Here is an 18,408-nt window from a genome sequence, read left to right as displayed (position 1 = left end):
GTATCCTTCCATCCCGTGTCAAAGGTCCCTCTAACAACATGCCGCGGTTTTTTCCTCTTTCAGTCCACCTGAACATTTATAAGAGTCCTACTATATATTACGGTACAATAAGTGGTACAAGGGAAGATACACTCGATCCGCAGAAGACATCCCGCCTGCCTATCTCTATGCTGATGGAGAAGTCATGAACGGCAGGAATGAAGATGGCCCAAAAGCCTATAAATGGAAGGTATTCAAGGGGTTAAGGATGCACAAAGCTTGTTCATTTTTTTAAGGCTGCTTAAAAAAATTGTGCGGTTTTGCCGCGATGCCATAGTGCAAAAAACCGCATGTATGTGAAGCCCGCGCTTTCCGATGGGGCTCTTCACATGAGCGATGCTTTCTCTGATGCCGCAGCATCCTCCGTCTTGCCGATTTGTTTTTGTAGCCCCTGTTCCCCTCCTTGTCTGCCGCATCGCATGAAGTTGCGATTTTCGTGCGATGTGTTTTTAACATTAGAAAGTCCGACTGACTTTTGTGATAAAGAATCGTGTGATTTTATCACCGGCGGCTGCAGATGATTCTCACAGAAAAGCAGCGAGATCGCTGAAGATCACGGGAACAAAGACGCCGTTTTGCTGCGATTTTCTCACAGTAAAATCTCTGTCGCCGCGTGAAAGAGGCCTGAAAGTGGCAGCAGGAGCTGCTGATGAGGACCACCTGAGGCCTCATGACCTATAATAAGGACTGTGAGATGCCTATCCGCCTAACGTTGCCATGATAACTGATTTGTGTTTTTTTTAATGTAACCAAGAGGTAGTAACTAATTGTACCGATTTTACGATACAAGTTTCTAATTTTATAACATATAAGCTTAAACGGAGTCTGTGGGCTGGAGCGCGGTCCAAGGTGCAGGAGGAGCTGAGCAGATTGATATATAGTTCATGGGAAAGTTTCAGTAGAACTTGTATTTTATTCATTTAAACCTCTGCTGATTGTGAAGAGTCCAGTGGGCGGAGCTATCAGTGACTGACTGCCGTCTGTGTACGGCTGCACATCAGGGGTCAGCTGGTGTTCACGGTGGCTATATACTCTGACCCCCAGCCGGCTAAGTTACCAATAAAAGGATTGGTGGATGTGTTGGTTCGTGACGCCAGGGTGTAGTAAAAGCTTGGCGGTTGCTTTCTCACCCGCTCATACTACAAAGAAAGTTTGATGGATGATGGTGGTTGTGGTCCTTGGAGTGTGGCGTAGTATGATACGGAGTGCAGATGTCTCCTAGTCGGAGGAGCTCCAGGAGTTGGGGGAGAGTGAAACAGGAAAACTCACTTTTATTGCAGTTCTAGTCAAACAAGGCAATGTCCGATGTAGTCCATGTTCCGTACAACAGAATGCAGAGCTTGGTGACTGGAGATACTGCTTGTCTGGGTGTTGCATCAGGCCTGGGGAAACAAGAAGCGTCATATCAGGCACCTTCCCCCCTCTTTCCTCAGACTTGGTGATGGAACTGTCCGTCTTCCTGGGTCCTCCAGCTTCCTTAGTCTTCCGGCTACACCTCTCCTTCACCGCTACACTAACTGGCACTGGGCGGGGCTATATATGGACCTCCCATGAGCCTACAGCTTAGGGGACAGACAGGAATGTAAGAAGGCTGAAACCCTGGATTTATTCCAGCCTCTGCTTAAGACTTGATGGTCCTCCGATCACCAACTCCATCGTATGAGTATTTGTAAAGTGAACATAACCACATTATACAATAACAGTTTTACAGAACCATATTCTGCATTTTATGTAGTGACGTCATCGGGTCGCTCCACGTGCAGAAACAGCGGCAGCCGGAAAAACGAGAACGGTTAGCAGTGATAATGTAACGAGTGCTACTTCTATAATGGCAATATTATAGCAATGGTGAAAGCCTAATATCGCACTTGGAAAATCCCTTTAACGCCTTAATGCCACATGACATACAGTTACGTCATACAGCCAACGCCCACCGGCAACAACCACGATCAGCGCTCACAAGATTGCGAGGTGCCGTCCAGTTGCCATGGCAGCCTGGGCCTTCTGAAGGCCACAAAACTGCCTGTCGGAATGAGATATAATGCAATACTATGGTGTTGGATTATATTCTAGGAGCGATCAAATGATTGCAAGTTTAAGTCCCCTACGACAATGTTCCCCACCTCCAGTCCTCAGGGACCGCCAACAGGTCATGTTTTCAGGATTTCCTCAGTGTTGCACAGGTGATGTAATTATTGTCAGCGCCTCAGACATTGCCACAGGTGTTCTTAGCATGGGATATCCTGAAGACCTGACCTGTTGGTGGTCCCTGAGGACTGGAGTTGGGGACCCCTGCCCTACGAGGACTAAAAAAAAAAAATTTAAAAATTTGTTTTTAAAAAAAGTGTTCTTAATTATTTAAAAAATTAAAAAGGTAGCAAAAGCTACAAAAAACATTTATAATAATAAAAACTCAAAACCAAACCATCCAGTATTGCTGCATCCTTAAATGTGTGACGCATCAAAGTAAGACATTATTTATCCCTCATGGGGAACATCGTCAAAAAAAAAAAAGAAAACACCAGAACTGCACTTTTATGGACCCCCTGACTTCAAAAAAATAGAATGAAAAATCATCAAAAAGTTGGTTGTAGTTCAAATAGGTTCCAATAGAAAATACAGGACGTCCCAGTAAACAGGAGCCGCGCGCAACCGGGTCGATGGCGGCCAGGAGATTTAAAGATATTTTACCTTTTAAAAGTAGTACAGCAAAAAAAAAACAGAAACCGTTCATTTGGAGTCTTCGTACTGAACCGTGTAGTAAAGTGATGCGATTCCTGTGGAATTGCATTGTTTTTTCGTTTCTCTCCACTTAGAACTTTTTTTTCGTTTTTCAGTACATTATATGGTGCATTAAATAGTAACAGTGAAAAATACAACTCGTCCCGCAGAGAACAACCGTCAGACAGCGACGGCGCTGGAACAATGAACGAATTATGAAGGTCAGGACCAGCAACTCTCGGGGTCTCCGTACCCGCACTGCTGGGCCTATCTCCCAGGCTGCGGGTTGCGTTTCCCCCAATTTTGGTGACCTCCCCTGGCCGCTGTAATCCAGGACGCCGACTCTGGGCGCACGCTCCTTGCTCAGTGCGCCGCATACCGTTGCCATGACACCCAGGCGCGCTGGCTCTGCACTCGCTGATTGATGTCTGGGTCTCGGCTCTGGACTCGCTGATTGATGTCTGGGTCTCAGCTCTGGACTCGCTGATTGATGTCTGGGTCTCGGCTCTGGACTCGCTGATTGATGTCTGGGTCTCGGCTCTGGACTCGCTGCTTCTTGTCTGGGTCTCGGCTCTGGACTCGCTGATTGATGTCTGGGTCTCGGCTCTGGACTCGCTGATTGATGTCTGGGTCTCGGCTCTGGACTCGCTGATTGATGTCTGGGTCTCGGCTCTGCACTCGCTGATTGATGTCTGGGTCTCGGCTCTGCACTCGCTGATTGATGTCTGGGTCTCGGCTCTGGACTCGCTGCTTCTTGTCTGGGTCCTGCTGCATGTCCGGTTTTGATCCGTATTACAGGTTGACATTGATCCATGGGTTCCCGTAAATACGCAGTGAATATTCATGATACTTGTAAAATCCATGGGACCGTCTTGTGGGGTTTTTTGCCCACGTGAAAACCCCAGTGAAAACGGGTGCAAATGAAACAAACATGGTGTCGAAATACGCAGCGAAAACACATATGAAAAAACTGCTTATTTCACAGACCACAACTGCGTCCGCGTGTGAATGAGCCCCATATGTAATTACTCCATAGGCCACATTCACCTGGGCGAGTGCGATACGGCCCCAGAAACTTCAGCCCAATATTGCGCTTGGAGACGTGCGCTCCGCGCCGCGACGTGCTTTGGCTTAAAATTTATGTGAAAAGATGGCGACTGCTAATTATCTTCAATCTGAAAAATCACATTCAGATGCACATCGTACGCCATGCGGGCGCCATGCCATGCCTCTCAAGGCCTCACTAATAACAATGGGCGATGCGTTCCAAGGAACGACCTCATTTAGAGCGCTGCCATTTTTTCCCCCTGTGAATACATCCATAAACCGTAAGAGCAGAGTTCACATTCAGGCGAGATTTGTGCGCATCGCACGGTCATTGTTGACTCAGCGTTACGTGGACGGCGCGCTCCGCCCGAGGATGGGGCTTCTCCACCGCTGGAGCACCTTGGAGGGCGGCTAGGGCTGGCAGCTGCTGAACACGGGGGTGTGGAGGTGCGCAGAAGCCAAAATGGCAGCCGCTCCCTGTGCTGGCGCCGACCCCTCCGCTGAGTGCTGGCTGCATCCTCCGGGTAAAGTGGAGAGCCAGTCCTTCTGCGTCCGACCTCGCAGGCCACATAAAACAACGTGGAGTGTCGGATTTGGCCCCGGGGCTTCGTGTTTGACAAGTTACATGACAAGACCACTAGAGAGCGCACTTATACAACAAACGGCAGATTGTAAGGTCTCGGTCACATGACCGTATGCGTAAAACGCTGCAGGGGTCCCGCAGTGGTTTAGTGGTCTGTATGAGCCGGCACAGACAGCGTACGGCAGCGAGCGCACTGCGAGGGACGGTGTATCTCACGCACGCGGCCATGCGCAGCATGACTCGGTCTTGTTCCATTCCCTGTTGCGTATCGCCGCCCATAAACAATGTATTGCGCACGGACAGCGTTTAATCCGCTGACTATACAAATGTATAGGGCTCACACTGAGAAATAGAGCGCGGCGATCTTTATCCACGTACCTTCATTGACTCCATTCATTGAGTGTCACGCGGCCGCGCGTCACGTGTGTAATATGCGCCAAAATCACGGTTGTGTGAATGAGCCCTTAGCAGGAATACTAAAAGAAGAGAAAAATACTGTGATGGCTTACCCACCCCTCCCACGGGCGCGCGGCCTTCTGAAGGCACGCCAACACAGCGAGGACACTGCGCAGAAGCGGGCACCCGGCGACTCCCCGATCCCTCACCTCTGCCTTATAGTCTATGGGGCTTCGCTGATGATTATCCTGCGCAGCCGCGGCTTAAGACATTAAGAACGGAGGAGCTGAATCGGTTTGTTTCCCGACTATAAACGTTTCGATGGCGTTGCTCCGGGCGCGGCGGCGCTGCAGACGGACGTTGTTGGTCCTGTAAAATGATGGAACTCAAACAGGAACATGTCCGTTTATTTCTTCTCTAATCAGGGAACAAAAACCGGATCCATTCACCAGAAGTGGAGAATAGAAAAGGCGTAACGGAGCCGCAGGCGCTTTCACGCGGCCCAGAAAATCGTGCGAGATTTGTGCATTGCGAGACGTATGAATATGAACCCCATGCTTTAGTATGGAGTCATATACACCAGCGAGGATTTTCCCGCATCGCGGCGAAAACCAGAAGCCGGACGGAATGGAGGCGGATCCTCCCCGTCGCTGCGGTCTATTAAACCAGACGGAATGGAGGAGGCGGAACCTCCCTGTCGCTGCGGTCTATTAAACCAAACGGAATGGAGGCGGAACCTCCCTGTCGCTGCGGTCTATTAAACCAAACGGAATGGAGGCGGAACCTCCCTGTCACTGCGGTCTATTAAACCAAACGGAATGGAGGCGGAACCTCCCTGTCACTGCGGTCTATTAAACCAGACGGAATGGAGGAGGCGGAACCTCCCTGTCGCTGCGGTCTATTAAACCAAACGGAATGGAGGCGGAACCTCCCGGAACCTCCCTGTCGCTGCGGTCTATTAAACCAGAAGCCGGACTGAACCTCCCTGTCACTGCGGTCTATTAAACCAGACGGAATGGAGGCGGAACCTCCCTGTCACTGCGGTCTATTAAACCTCACCGAAATCAACGGGGATAACTGGATCGTCTTTACTTCAGTTCCTCTGAACTGCCCCCTACTGGTGACTGCTTAGATACATGAGGGGCTGCATGGATCTATATACAACACTTCAGGCGGCGGCGGCGGCGGCGGCGGCGGCGGCGTGCAGGACACGTGACCAGCGCCCAGAGAGCAGCGACGTGACCGATACATCATGTACTTGCATTACAGCGCGGGGAGAGTACGCATGCGCACTAGTTTATACAGCGGCTCAAGCCTCATTTTGGTTCCATACTACTTATTGGCTACTTCTGCGTGAGGTGATGTCTTACGGCTTATGATTGGCTGATGTTTTGCGAGTTGTCCGCTTCCTCTCTGATGATTGGATGCTCTTGCTAAGGGCCTTGTTTTCTGCTCTCTGATTGGCTGTGAGAACGAGTCTTGGTTCTGCTGAGACCGGCTGATGTTAGTGGGGCCACAGCCCGAGCCCGGAACTGTCAGAAGCCTAACGACAGAGAGCGGGGGGCTCCCGGGGGACAATCAGCTGTGTGGTGGGTGTAATACTCGGGGATGGCGGCAGTGTGGAGATAAGGCGGCTACCCGCCCTGTATTTACTGTCCCCTCCTTCTCCCATATCTCTGTCTATGCTGTCCCCTCCCCATATATCGCTGTCTGTGCTGTCCCTTCCTCACTCCTATATATTTGTATGTTCTTTCCCCTGTATCCCTGTCTATACTATGCCCTCCTCTCCTATGTATCTGTATGTACCGCCCCCCCCCTCCCCATATCTGTCTATTCTTCCTCCTCCTATATCTGTCTATACTGTCCCCTCCTCCTATAGCCCTGTATGTACTGTAGCCCTGCCTGTGCTGTCCCCTTCTCCCCCCCCCCTGTAGCCCTGCCTGTACTGTCCCCTTCTCCCCCCCCCCCTGTAGCCCTGCCTGTGCTGTCCCCTTCTCCCCCCCCCCGTAGCCCTGCCTGTGATGTCCCCTTCTCCCCCCCCTGTAGCCCTGCCTGTGCTGTCCCCTTCTCCCCCCCCCCCTGTAGCCCTGCCTGTGCTGTCCCCTTCTCCCCCTCCCCCCCTGTAGCCCTGCCTGTGCTGTCCCCTTCTCCCCCCCCCTGTAGCCCTGCCTGTGCTGTCCCCTTCTCCCCCCCCCTGTAGCCCTGCCTGTGCTGTCCCCTTCTCCCCCCCCTGTAGCCCTGCCTGTGCTGTCCCCTTCTCCCCCCCCTGTAGCCCTGCCTGTGCTGTCCCCTTCTCCCCCCCCTGTAGCCCTGCCTGTGCTGTCCCCTTCTGCCCCCCCCGTAGCCCTGCCTGTGCTGTCCCCTTCTCCCCCCCCTGTAGCCCTGTCTGTGCTGTCCCCTTCTCCCCCCCCCCCCCTGTAGCCCTGTCTGTGCTGTCCCCTTCTCCCCCCCCCCTGTAGCCCTGCCTGTGCTGTCCCCTTCTCCCCCCCCGTAGCCCTGCCTGTGCTGTCCCCTTCTCCCCCCCCCCGTAGCCCTGCCTGTACTGTCCCCTTCTCCCCCCCCCCCCTGTAGCCCTGCCTGTACTGTCCCCTTCTCCCCCCCCTGTAGCCCTGCCTGTACTGTCCCCTTCTCCCCCCCCCGTAGCCCTGCCTGTGCTGTCCCCTTCCCCCCCTGTAGCCCTGCCTGTGCTGTCCCCTTCTCCCCCCCCCCCTGTAGCCCTGCCTGTGCTGTCCCCTTCTCCCCCCCTGTAGCCCTGCCTGTGCTGTCCCCTTCTCCCCCCCCCTGTAGCCCTGCCTGTGCTGTCCCCTTCTCCCCCCCCCCTGTAGCCCTGCCTGTGCTGTCCCCTTCTCCCCCCCCCCCTGTAGCCCTGCCTGTGCTGTCCCCTTCTCCCCCCCCCCGTAGCCCTGCCTGTGCTGTCCCCTTCTCCCCCCCCCCCCCTGTAGCCCTGCCTGTGCTGTCCCCTTCTCCCCCCCCCTGTAGCCCTGCCTGTGCTGTCCCCTTCTCCCCCCCCTGTAGCCCTTCCTGTGCTGTCCCCTTCTCCCCTCCCCTGTAGCCCTGCCTGTGCTGTCCCCTTCTCCCCCCCCCCCCCGTAGCCCTGCCTGTGCTGTCCCCTTCTTCCCCCCCCCCCGTAGCCCTGCCTGTGCTGTCCCCTTCTTCCCCCCCCCCCGTAGCCCTGCCTGTGCTGTCCCCTTCTCCCCCCCCGTAGCCCTGCCTGTGCTGTCCCCTTCTTCCCCCCCCCCCTGTAGCCCTGTCTGTGCTGTCCCCTTCTTCCCCCCCCCCTGTAGCCCTGTCTGTGCTGTCCCCTTCTTCCCCCCCCTGTAGCCCTGTCTGTGCTGTCCCCTTCTTCCCCCCCCTGTAGCCCTGTCTGTGCTGTCCCCTTCTTCCCCCCCCTGTAGCCCTGTCTGTGCTGTCCCCTTCTTCCCCCCCCCCGTAGCCCTGTCTGTGCTAACCCCTCCTTCCCCCCCCCCCCCCGCAGCCCTGTCTGTGCTGACCCCTCTTTCCCCCCCCCCCCCCGCAGCCCTGTCTGTGCTGACCCCTCTTTCCCCCCCCCTGTAGCCCTGTATGTGCTGTCCCCTCCTTCTTCCCCCCTGTAGCTCTGTCTGTGCTGTCCCCTCCTCCCTGTCTGTGCTGTCCCCCTCCTCCCTGTCTGTGCTGTCCCCTCCTCCCTGTCTGTGCTGTCCCCTCCTCCCTGTCTGTGCTGTCCCCTCCTCCCTGTCTGTGCTGTCCCCTCCTCCCTGTCTGTGCTGTCCCCTCCTCCCTGTCTGTGCTGTCCCCTCCTCCTGTCTGTGCTGTCCCCCCCCCCCGTAGCCCTGCCTGTGCTGTCCCCTTCTCCCCCCCCCCGTAGCCCTGCCTGTGCTGTCCCCTTCTTCCCCCCCCCCCGTAGCCCTGTCTGTGCTGTCCCCTTCTTCCCCCCCCCCCCCCCCGTAGCCCTGGCTGTGCTGTCCCCTTCTTCCCCCCCCCCCCCGTAGCCCTGGCTGTGCTGTCCCCTTCTTCCCCCCCCCCCGTAGCCCTGGCTGTGCTGTCCCCTTCTTCCCCCCCCCCCCGTAGCCCTGTCTGTGCTGTCCCCTTCTTCCCCCCCCCCCCCCTGTAGCCCTGTCTGTGCTGTCCCCTTCTTCCTCCCCCCCCCCTGTAGCCCTGTCTGTGCTGTCCCCTTCCTCCCCCCCCCCCCTGTAGCCCTGTCTGTGCTGTCCCCTTCCCCCCCCCCCTGTAGCCCTGTCTGTGCTGTCCCCTTCTTCCCCCCCCCCTGTAGCCCTGTCTGTGCTGTCCCCTTCTTCCCCCCCCCCCCCCTGGTAGCCCTGTCTGTGCTGTCCCATTCTTCCCCCCCCCGTAGCCCTGTCTGTGCTGACCCCTCCTTTCCCCCCCCCCCGTAGCCCTGTCTGTGCTGACCCCTCCTTCTCCCCCCCCCACCCGTAGCCCTGTCTGTGCTGACCCCTCCTTCTCCCCCCCCCCCCCGTAGCCATGCTTGTGCTGTCCCCTTCTTCCCCCCCCCCCCCGTAGCCCTGTCTGTGCTGTCCCCTTCTTCCCCCCCCTGTAGCCCTGCCTGTGCTGTCCCCTTCTCCCCCCCCCTGTAGCCCTGTCTGTGCTGTCCCATTCTTCCCCCCCCCTGACCCCTCCTTCTCCCCCCCCCCCCCGTAGCCCTGTCTGTGCTGACCCCTCCTTTCCCCCCCCCACCCGTAGCCCTGTCTGTGCTGTCCCCTCCTTCTCCCCCGTAGCCCTGTCTGTGCTGTCCCTTCTCCCCCCCCCCTGTAGCCCTGTCTGTGCTGTCCCCTTCTCCCTCCCCCCTGTAGCCCTGCCTGTGCTGTCCCCTTCTCCCCCCCCCGTAGCCCTGTCTGTGCTGTCCCCTTCTCCCCCCCCCCTGTAGCCCTGCCTGTGCTGTCCCCTTCTCCCCCCCCTGTAGCCCTGCCTGTGCTGTCCCCTTCTCCCCCCCCCCCTGTAGCCCTGCCTGTGCTGTCCCCTTCTCCCCCCCCCCCCCTGTAGCCCTGCCTGTGCTGTCCCTTCTCCCCCCCCCCTGTAGCCCTGCCTGTGCTGTCCCCTTCTGCCCCCCCTGTAGCCCTGCCTGTGCTGTCCCCTTCTCCCCCCCCCTGTAGCCCTGCCTGTGCTGTCCCCTTCTCCCCCCCCCCCTGTAGCCCTGCCTGTGCTGTCCCCTTCTCCCCCCCCCTGTAGCCCTGCCTGTGCTGTCCCCTTCTCCCCCCCTGTAGCCCTGCCTGTGCTGTCCCCTTCTTCCCCCCCCTGTAGCCCTGTCTATGCTGTCCCCTTCTTCCCCCGTAGCCCTGCCTGTGCTGTCCCCTTCTTCCCCCCCCCCCCGTAGCCCTGCCTGTGCTGTCCCCTTCTCCCCCCCCCTGTAGCCCTGCCTGTGCTGTCCCCCTTCTCCCCCCCCCCCTGTAGCCCTGCCTGTGCTGTCCCCTTCTTCCCCCCCCCCCCCTGTAGCCCCTGCCTGTGCTGTCCCCTTCTCCCCCCCCCCTGTAGCCCTGCCTGTGCTGTCCCCTTCTTTCCCCCCCCCCTGTAGCCCTGCCTGTGCTGTCCCCTTCTTCCCCCCCCCCCGTAGCCCTGTCTGTGCTGTCCCCTTCTTCCCCCCCCGTAGCCCTGTCTGTGCTGTCCCCTTTTCCCCCCCCCCCGTAGCCCTGTCTGTGCTGTCCCCTTCTCCCCCCCCCCCCGTAGCCCTGTCTGTGCTGTCCCCTTCTTCCCCCCCCTGTAGCCCTGCCTGTGCTGTCCCCTTCTTCCCCCCCCTGTAAGCCCTGCCTGTGCTGTCCCCTTCTTCCCCCCCTGTAGCCCTGCCTGTGCTGTCCCCTTCCCCCCCCCCCTGTAGCCCTGCCTGTGCTGTCCCTTCTCCCCCCCCCCCCCTGTAGCCCTGTCTGTGCTGTCCCCTTCTTCCCCCCCCCCTGTAGCCCTGTCTGTGCTGTCCCCTCTTCTTCCCCCCCCCCCGTAGCCCTGTCTATGCTGTCCCCTTCTTCCCCCGTAGCCCTGCCTGTGCTGTCCCCTTCTTCCCCCCCCCCGTAGCCCTCCTGTGCTCTCCCCTTCTTCCCCCCCCCCCGTAGCCCTGCCTCTGCTGTCCCCTTCTCCCCCCCCCTGTAGCCCTGCCTCTGCTGTCCCCTTCTTCCCCCCCCCCCTGTAGCCCTGTCTGTGCTGTCCCCTTCTCCCCCCCCCCCTGTAGCCCTGTCTGTGCTGTCCCCTTCTTCCCCCCCCCCGTAGCCCTGTCTGTGCTGTCCCCTTCTCCCCCCCCCCCCGTAGCCCTGTCTGTGCTGTCCCCTTCTCCCCCCCCCCCCTGTAGCCCTGTCTGTGCTGTCCCCTTCTCCCCCCCCCCTGTAGCCCTGTCTGTGCTGACCCCTCCTCCCCCCCCCCCCGCAGCCCTGTCTGTGCTGACCCCTCCTCCCCCCCCCCCCCCCCGCAGCCCTGTCTGTGCTGATCCCTCCTTCCCCCCCCCCCCCCCCCCCCGCTGCCCTGTCTGTGCTGACCCTTCTCCCCCCCCTGTAGCCCTGTCTGTGCTGTCCCATTCTTCCCCCCCTGACCCCTCCTTCTCCCCCCCCCCTGTAGCCCTGTCTGTGTTGTCCCCTCCTTCTCCCCCCCCCCCCCGTAGCCCTGTCTGTGCTGTCCCCTCCTTCCCCTTGTAGCCCTGTCTGTGCTGACCCCTCCTTCTCCCCCCCCCCTCCTCCCTGTCTGTGCTGTCCCCTTCTCCCCCCCCTCCTCCCTGTCTGTGCTGTCCCCTCCTTCTTCCCCCCTGTAGCTCTGTCTGTGCTCTCCCCTCCTCCCTGTCTGTGCTCTCCCCTCCTCCCTGTCTGTGCTCTCCCCTCCTCCCTGTCTGTGCTCTCCCCTCCTCCCTGTCTGTGCCCTCCCCTCCTCCCTGTCTGTGCTGTCCCCTAACACCCCGCCCCCCCCCCCCCCCCCCGTAGCCCTTCTAAAATGTTTCGTTTTAAACCCCGTATCTACAAGGTCCACATCTGGCGCCCCCGGTGGTTATTACGTGACATGGCCTGCTGGCTCGGTTTCTGTTTCTCTTTGCTCAGATTGTTTCCCCTCTAACCTTTGTCTTACCCCTTTGTCCTGTTTTAGGGCCGCGGACGCCGGAACAACAATCGCTTCCCTGCTATAAGCCGTGAGATCCGCAGTCTGTTAGTTGGGACCCCTTCCTCCTCCACCACCTCTGTCCTTCCGTGTTGTTAACCCTTTTCGTCTCTCTGTTCCGCATCCAGTCTTCGTATCCCCGTAGATGGGCTTCAGTGACTGTATAATGTCTGTTTAGGGACCCGGACGCTCTGATCACTGCTCCTACGGGGGGCGCTGTATCTGTCTGTGACGGGTGACTACCCCCAGCTTGTAGACTAGTATTACCTGCAGTACTTCTCCTACAGGGGTCGCTGTAACGGTCTGGGATGAGTAATCACCTGCAGCTTGTAGAGTCGTGTTACCTGCACTACTTGTCCTACGGGGGGCGCTGTAACTGTCCGAGAAGGGTGACCATCTCCAGCTTGTAGACTAGTATTTCCTGCAGTACTTTTCCTACGGGGGGGGGGGGGGGGGTGCTATAACGGTCCGGGGCGGGTAACCAGCTCCAGCTTGTAGACTTGTGTTACCTGCAGTACTTCTCCTATAGAGGGTGCTGTAGCAGTCGGGACGGGTGACAACCTCCAGCTTGTAGGTTAGTGTAACCTGCAGTGCTTCTCCCAAGGAAGGAAGTCTCTACTCTAGAAGTGTTTTCCTTCACATAGTGACCTCACGGATGGGCCGACGTCGCCCGGCTGGTGAGTGCCCTCGCGGATGGGCCGACGTCGCCCGGCTGGTGAGTGCCCTCGCGGATGGGCCGACGTCGCCCGGCTGGTGAGTGCCCTCGCGGATGGGCCGACGTCGCCCGGCTGGTGAGTGACCTCGCGGATCTGCCGACGTCGCCCGGCCGGCGGACCTGAAGTTCTATTGATTATCCTCCAGCTATTATACGCAGTCCCGTGCGGACGCCTCACTGTGATCCCGTATAACGATGGTATCGTCTATGAAGCGGCGCCCCACACTGACCGGTCCAGGTTAATACAGCTGTTAGAGGCTTTACCTGAAAGGATCAGAATATCCTTTAACCCCTTAATGACTCGGCCTATTTTGGCGTTGAGGACCAAGCGATTTTTGGTATTTTTCCATCTCCATTTTTCAAAAGCCATAACTTTTTTATTTTTCCGTCGACGCGGCCGTATAAGGGCTTGTTTTTTTGCGTGGCGAGCTGTAGTTTTTATCAGTGCCACTTTTGGGTACATAGGCTATATCGTAAAACTTACTTATTATTTTTTTTTATGATAACAGGGAGAGAAAACGCATCAATTCTGCCATAGATTTTATTTTTATTTTTCTTACAGCGTTAATCATGCAGCATAAATGAGACACTAAATGTTTTCTGCGGGTCGGTACGGTTACAACGATACCAAATTGTTATATTTCTTTTTTTAGGTTATTACACTTTTTTGCAATAAAAAGCCTTTTTTTTTGGAAATTTTTTTTTCCTCTATAGCTGCATTCAAAGTCCTGTAACTTTTTTGTTTTTCTATGCACGGAGCTCTATGAGGGCTTATTTGTTGCGAGAGGAGCTGTAGTTTTTATTGGTACAATTTTGGGGGAATGTACGGCTTTTTTGATCACTTTTATTGAATTTTTTGTGGGGCAAAATGCTAAAAATTAGCATTTTGCCTCTGTTTTTTAGCGGGCTTTTTTTACGCTTTTTGTTGTACAAAATAAAGAGTGTTCAACTTTTTGTACACGTCGTTAAGGACGCGTCAATACCCAATATGTGGGTTTTCATTTTTTTTTACCTTTTTTTTAATGCTAATATTAGAAAAAGCATAAAAAAGGGGGTTTTTAACATTTTTTTTTACTTTTTTTTTTTTACATTTTTTATTTTATTTTTTTTACACTATTTGAGTCCCTCTGAGGGACTTGCAGCACTGTGCCGATGATCGCTGTCATAAGGCATGGCAGAGCTCTGCTCTGCCATGCCTTATCGCTTATACAGCGATCATAGGCATTGGCAATACAGGACGCCAGTGTCTGGCGTCCTGTTGCCATGGCGAGAGGACGGGCTCTCGCGATAACATCGCGAGAGCCGGCTGGAGACACAGAGGGAGCTCTGTGAACTCTTTCCCTGCCGCGATCTACTTAGATCGCGGCAGGGAAGGGGTTAACAGCGGGGGGGCGCATCTCCGATGCCCCCCCCGCTGTTGCAGCGGGACGCCGGCTGTGACTGACAGCCGGCTCCCGCTGTGGGATAGCGCGAGGTCAGCCATGATCTCGCGCTATCCCGATGACGTACCGGTACGTCATTTTGCGCGAAGTACCAGGCTCCCATGACGTACATCATGGAGCGGGAAGGGGTTAATGTCTGTTTCTATGGATGGGAATTTCACAAAAGCCATGCATTTTTGCATGAAAATCGCCTCCCATCTGCGGTAAGACGCACGTTGGTGAGTGCGATATCTGGCCATGGTTCCCGGCCTGATATTCCCCCGTGTGAAATCGCCAGAGGAAGAGATTGGCGAAGGCTTGTCCTCAGCAGAGAGGCATTCTGGGTAATGACGTTGGGGTCTACAGCTTACGGGAGTTCTCTTCTTGTGACGCTCATATGATGTGACTGTATATTGGCCGGTCCGTCAGTGATATTACGGGGCGTACCGTGTGACTTGTTAGCTGCGACCAAGAAAAGTGTCTTTATAGACGCGTGTGGTGCAGACATGGTGTCACGGGGCACCGGACATTTGTAATCTTTAACCCCTCAGTGACCGCTAATACGTGTTCTCACATCCTGGGTGTCTGGGCTTTATACTACAGGGCCATGAAAACACAGTAGAATAAAGCCCCGGGGGTGGAAGTAGCCGACAGCTTGGAGCGGTCCCCGGGGGGGGGGGGGGCTGCCCTGTGCGGTCCCCGGGGGGGGGGGGGGCTGCCCTGTGCGGTCCCCGGGGGGGGGGGGCTGCCCTGTGCGGTCCCCGGGGGGGGGGCTGCCCTGTGCGGTCCCCGGGGGGGGGGCTGCCCTGTGCGGTCCCCGGGGGGGGGGCTGCCCTGTGCGGTCCCCGGGGGGGGGGCTGCCCTGTGCGGTCCCCAGTCTGGCGATCGACTCTATCCAATGGATAATTGCAATCGCATAAAAGTAATAAAATAAAAAGTTTAGTTTTCTCTTCCCTCACGGATCCGATCGGTGGGGGGGGGGGGGGGTGACCCTACCTACCTACCTACGGCCCCCGGAGATGTCCCCCGACAGGATATTTATCCACGGACCTTTTACACAGCTTCTGGGTGTGCGCCGTTGGCAAAATGGCGGATGCATACACAAAAGCTGGGGATTGCCCAGCAAATTTGAATTCTCCTGGGTACCAATGGTAGCGAAGAGCTTGGAGATGTCACGGGGGAGGCGGGGAGCGGTTCCCGGTCACATGATTGCCGCTATCCAATGGATAACCCCGTTTACAAAAAAGTTTGAAGAGTTTCACTTCTCCTCACGGATGCGATCGGTGTGGGACATGAAACTTCTTACCCGAGGCCCGACTTGTCCCCTGATGCAATCCTCCTCCACGGACCTTCCCCGGCGTCTGTGCATGCGCCCATCAGCAAGATGGCGGACGCAAGTGCAAAAGCCAGGAAGGACCCAGGAAATGTAAAATCTCCTGACTCCCCCCACCACCTACCAAGGGTAGCTGAGAGCCTGGAGGCCCTGGTGAGCGGTCCCCGGTCATGTGATCGCCATTATCCAGACCGCTACCTGTAATATGTAATTTACAAGAAGCCCCGGGCACGCTCGCCTATCAGTTCCAGGAGCAGCTTGTTGAGCGCCTTCTGTGTGAGACCGCTGCACCGCAGCAAGATTACGAAGCCTCACAGAGCGCCACTTTACACCTCATCCCTGTCGCTGAGGTCACGAAATACCCCCAAAAAAGCATGGAAGGAGGGGGGATACGTGTTTTTATTGCCCCATGTGCCCATCGCCACCAGCCTCTGTAATCACCCCTGTCTTTGGACAAACCACGCAGGTTACTCTATTACTTGTATCTAAGATTAGGGAATCTCAAAGGGATCAGCAGGAAGGGGTTCTTTTTAGGGAGTCATTTTTTTTTTTTGTGCAGCAGTGAGCAGCGGGGCCTGGACTGTATTCAGCTGTGCCCTGCTGGGCGTACCCTCTAACAGGCCGAGCCATGTGCCCTGTAAGCAGACTGGGGCCACTACGGCTATGTTTCTGAACTTGGGACAAACAGGGAAATCCATTTTGAGGTGAAAATCCTCATTTTCAGGGGCACTATAGAAAAAAAAAACTGACTACAAAATGACATCTTTGGAATTCTATGAAGTTTTATTTTTTTTCTCCTCTAAATTGCATTAACCCCTGTGTGTAAAAAGAAAGAAAACTGTGAGGTCAGAATCCTCCTGACCCCCTCAGGGATTACATTCAGGGGTGTGTTTTTAAATGGGGTGATTTGTGGACTATCATTCTGACACCCATGAGCCCCTGTAATCTTGGGGCCGGAAGACAAAATGCTCCTCAAAATTTGAATAACTTCAGGGGTTTTGTTTTTTTTTTTGGAAAATCCTACTGATGTTTGTCCTCAGGTCCTCCCTGGTTGATCAGCCGGCGTCTGTCACTGGGGACCCTGACCGATCAGCTGTGCGGGTGCATGCTGTCAGACCAGAAGCCTCCATGTGGACCTCCTTATACTGGCTGGTGTTTGTAACTAGGCATGGCTCCCATTAACTTATATGACCATTGTGCCAGCCACTACACAAATGTCGGCACGGAGGTTTCCACTTTGACCGCTGTGTTATTGCGGCGCTGACAGCATGCGCCCGCACAGCCGATCGGTCAGGGTCCCGAGCGACGGACCCCGGCCGATCAACTATTGTATTTCTCTGGAAAACCCCTTTAATGTTAAATTTATACATCTCCTAAATGGGTAAAAAAAAAAAACACAATCTTTTTTCAATGCGCTTCCAGAATAAAGGGAGCAGGTGGAAATGTATACCTCATCAGAAATGTGTGCCGTATGTTTGACATATTGCAGTTGAAAATGTGAAAAAAAAGACAATTTTTTTCAGAATGTTCTAAATTTTTGGCCTTTTTTTAATAAAGATCCACAAATTCTATCGGTCTATTTTTACCAGCTAAATGAAGTACAACATGTGACGGAAATAAACAACGTCAGAATCAGTGGGACATGCAGAACCTTTACGGAGTCATTCTATGTTAAATGTCAGATTACCAATATTTGGCCTGGTCATTAAGGCGCAAACAGGCTTGGTCACTAAGGGGTTAAGGAGCCGGTATTTCTCCCTTGTCGCGGTCAGCCGCAGCGCCTGAGAACCTTAGTGCTAAACCGGGGTAGATACCTCTTACCAGATGGGGATAACGTGTTGGGCGTTGTGGACTTCCTATAGATGCCTGACAAATCCCGGGTCCTGGTGTCATTACCAGTGTGACGGCCCCCCAACACCCGTGATGGGTGTATGATCTCTGCTTGCTGTCAGGGTTCAGAGGCCGACATGCTGTACAGTGTCATCTGCGCTGATACAGTGTAACAAACCTCCGCTGTGAGAGGTATGAGGTCAGGATGGGTGTCGGTGGGTGTCGTCGCTCTGGGTGGGGTCCTGTATCTGGCTGTACCCCCTCCCTGCAGCGGCTCGTCCTGTGACAGTCAGCAGACTCTGATGCTTTCCCCGGCAGGGCTCTAGATCCTCCGGAGCTCCGCACGTCTCTGTAGGTTGTTGCCTGGCCTCTGGTCGCCCTTGTCGTCCGTCCTGTACTGACTTGTCGTGTGCTTCTTCCCGCAGACCGCGAGCTCCGTGACCAGGATGAGCGTGGAGGCCACCGGTAAGCCCCTGAAGGTGGGCTCGCGAGTGGAGGTGATTGGCAAGGGGCACCGCGGTACTGTCGCTTTTGTAGGGGCCACGCTGTTTGCCACTGGCAAGTGGGTTGGAGTCATCCTCGATGATGCCAAGGGAAAGAATGACGGCACTGTGCAGGGCAGGAAGTACTTCACCTGCGAAGAGAACCATGGGATATTCGTGCGTCAGTCACAGGTACGATACCACACATGTAATATGTATATAGGGGCAACGCTCTGAATTCCCAGCTGCCCCTTACACAGACAAAGTGCTACAGAAACGTCTACCACTAGGGGGAACTCTGAGTCCAGACTCATTATGGTCAATGGGAGTCCTGTAGATCAGTATGCAGCGCACAACCTGCTCTGGGCGTTCATTCAGAGGCGTCCGCTGTGGGCGGAGTCTGCTGCTTGTAGGGTTTTCTTGGTTTTATATAAGGGATTCCATTATCTGACAGCAAGCAGAGATCTTGGAAAGGGTGAGGAAGTGATACTTGAAGTCTCCTAACCCCATTTGATGTATGGTGGAAGCTGGGTTGTCATTGTATAGGCCTGGCTCAGGAGACAAGCCCACTCTTTACATGGCGGAGGTCTAGCCACAGGGGCCGTGATCGGGGATAAACTCTGATCCTGGCAGTTAACCCTTTAGATGCCGCTGTCAGCCCAACAGAAGGGCGCCTTCTGTTACCTGACTATCTCATCCACAACAGTTTGCCCTTTTCTGGGGGTTGTCTTGTTTCCAAGGGAAAAAAATGCATAAAAATCGATGGAAAGGTCTTGTGTGCT

At 55.7% G+C, this 18,408-nt stretch overlaps 1 protein-coding gene across 4 annotated transcripts in view; it reads left to right on the top strand.

Moving 5' to 3' along the window:
• The window catches only part of LOC136592632 (dynactin subunit 1-like), a 99,644-nt gene that overhangs the window by 14,243 nt on the left and 66,993 nt on the right, over positions 1 to 18,408 (top strand). For all 4 annotated transcript variants that reach the window (XM_066588619.1, XM_066588618.1, XM_066588617.1 and 1 more), the window contains exon 2: positions 17,570 to 17,818. In XM_066588619.1, the coding sequence (XP_066444716.1) occupies positions 17,570 to 17,818 (249 nt within the window). The remainder of the gene's footprint in view (positions 1 to 17,569; positions 17,819 to 18,408) is intronic.

The sequence above is a fragment of the Eleutherodactylus coqui genome, unplaced genomic scaffold (genome assembly GCF_035609145.1).
Source record: "Eleutherodactylus coqui strain aEleCoq1 unplaced genomic scaffold, aEleCoq1.hap1 HAP1_SCAFFOLD_32, whole genome shotgun sequence".
Taxonomy (NCBI): Eukaryota; Metazoa; Chordata; class Amphibia; order Anura; family Eleutherodactylidae; genus Eleutherodactylus; species Eleutherodactylus coqui.
This window is presented reverse-complemented; position numbering and strand designations above follow the sequence as displayed.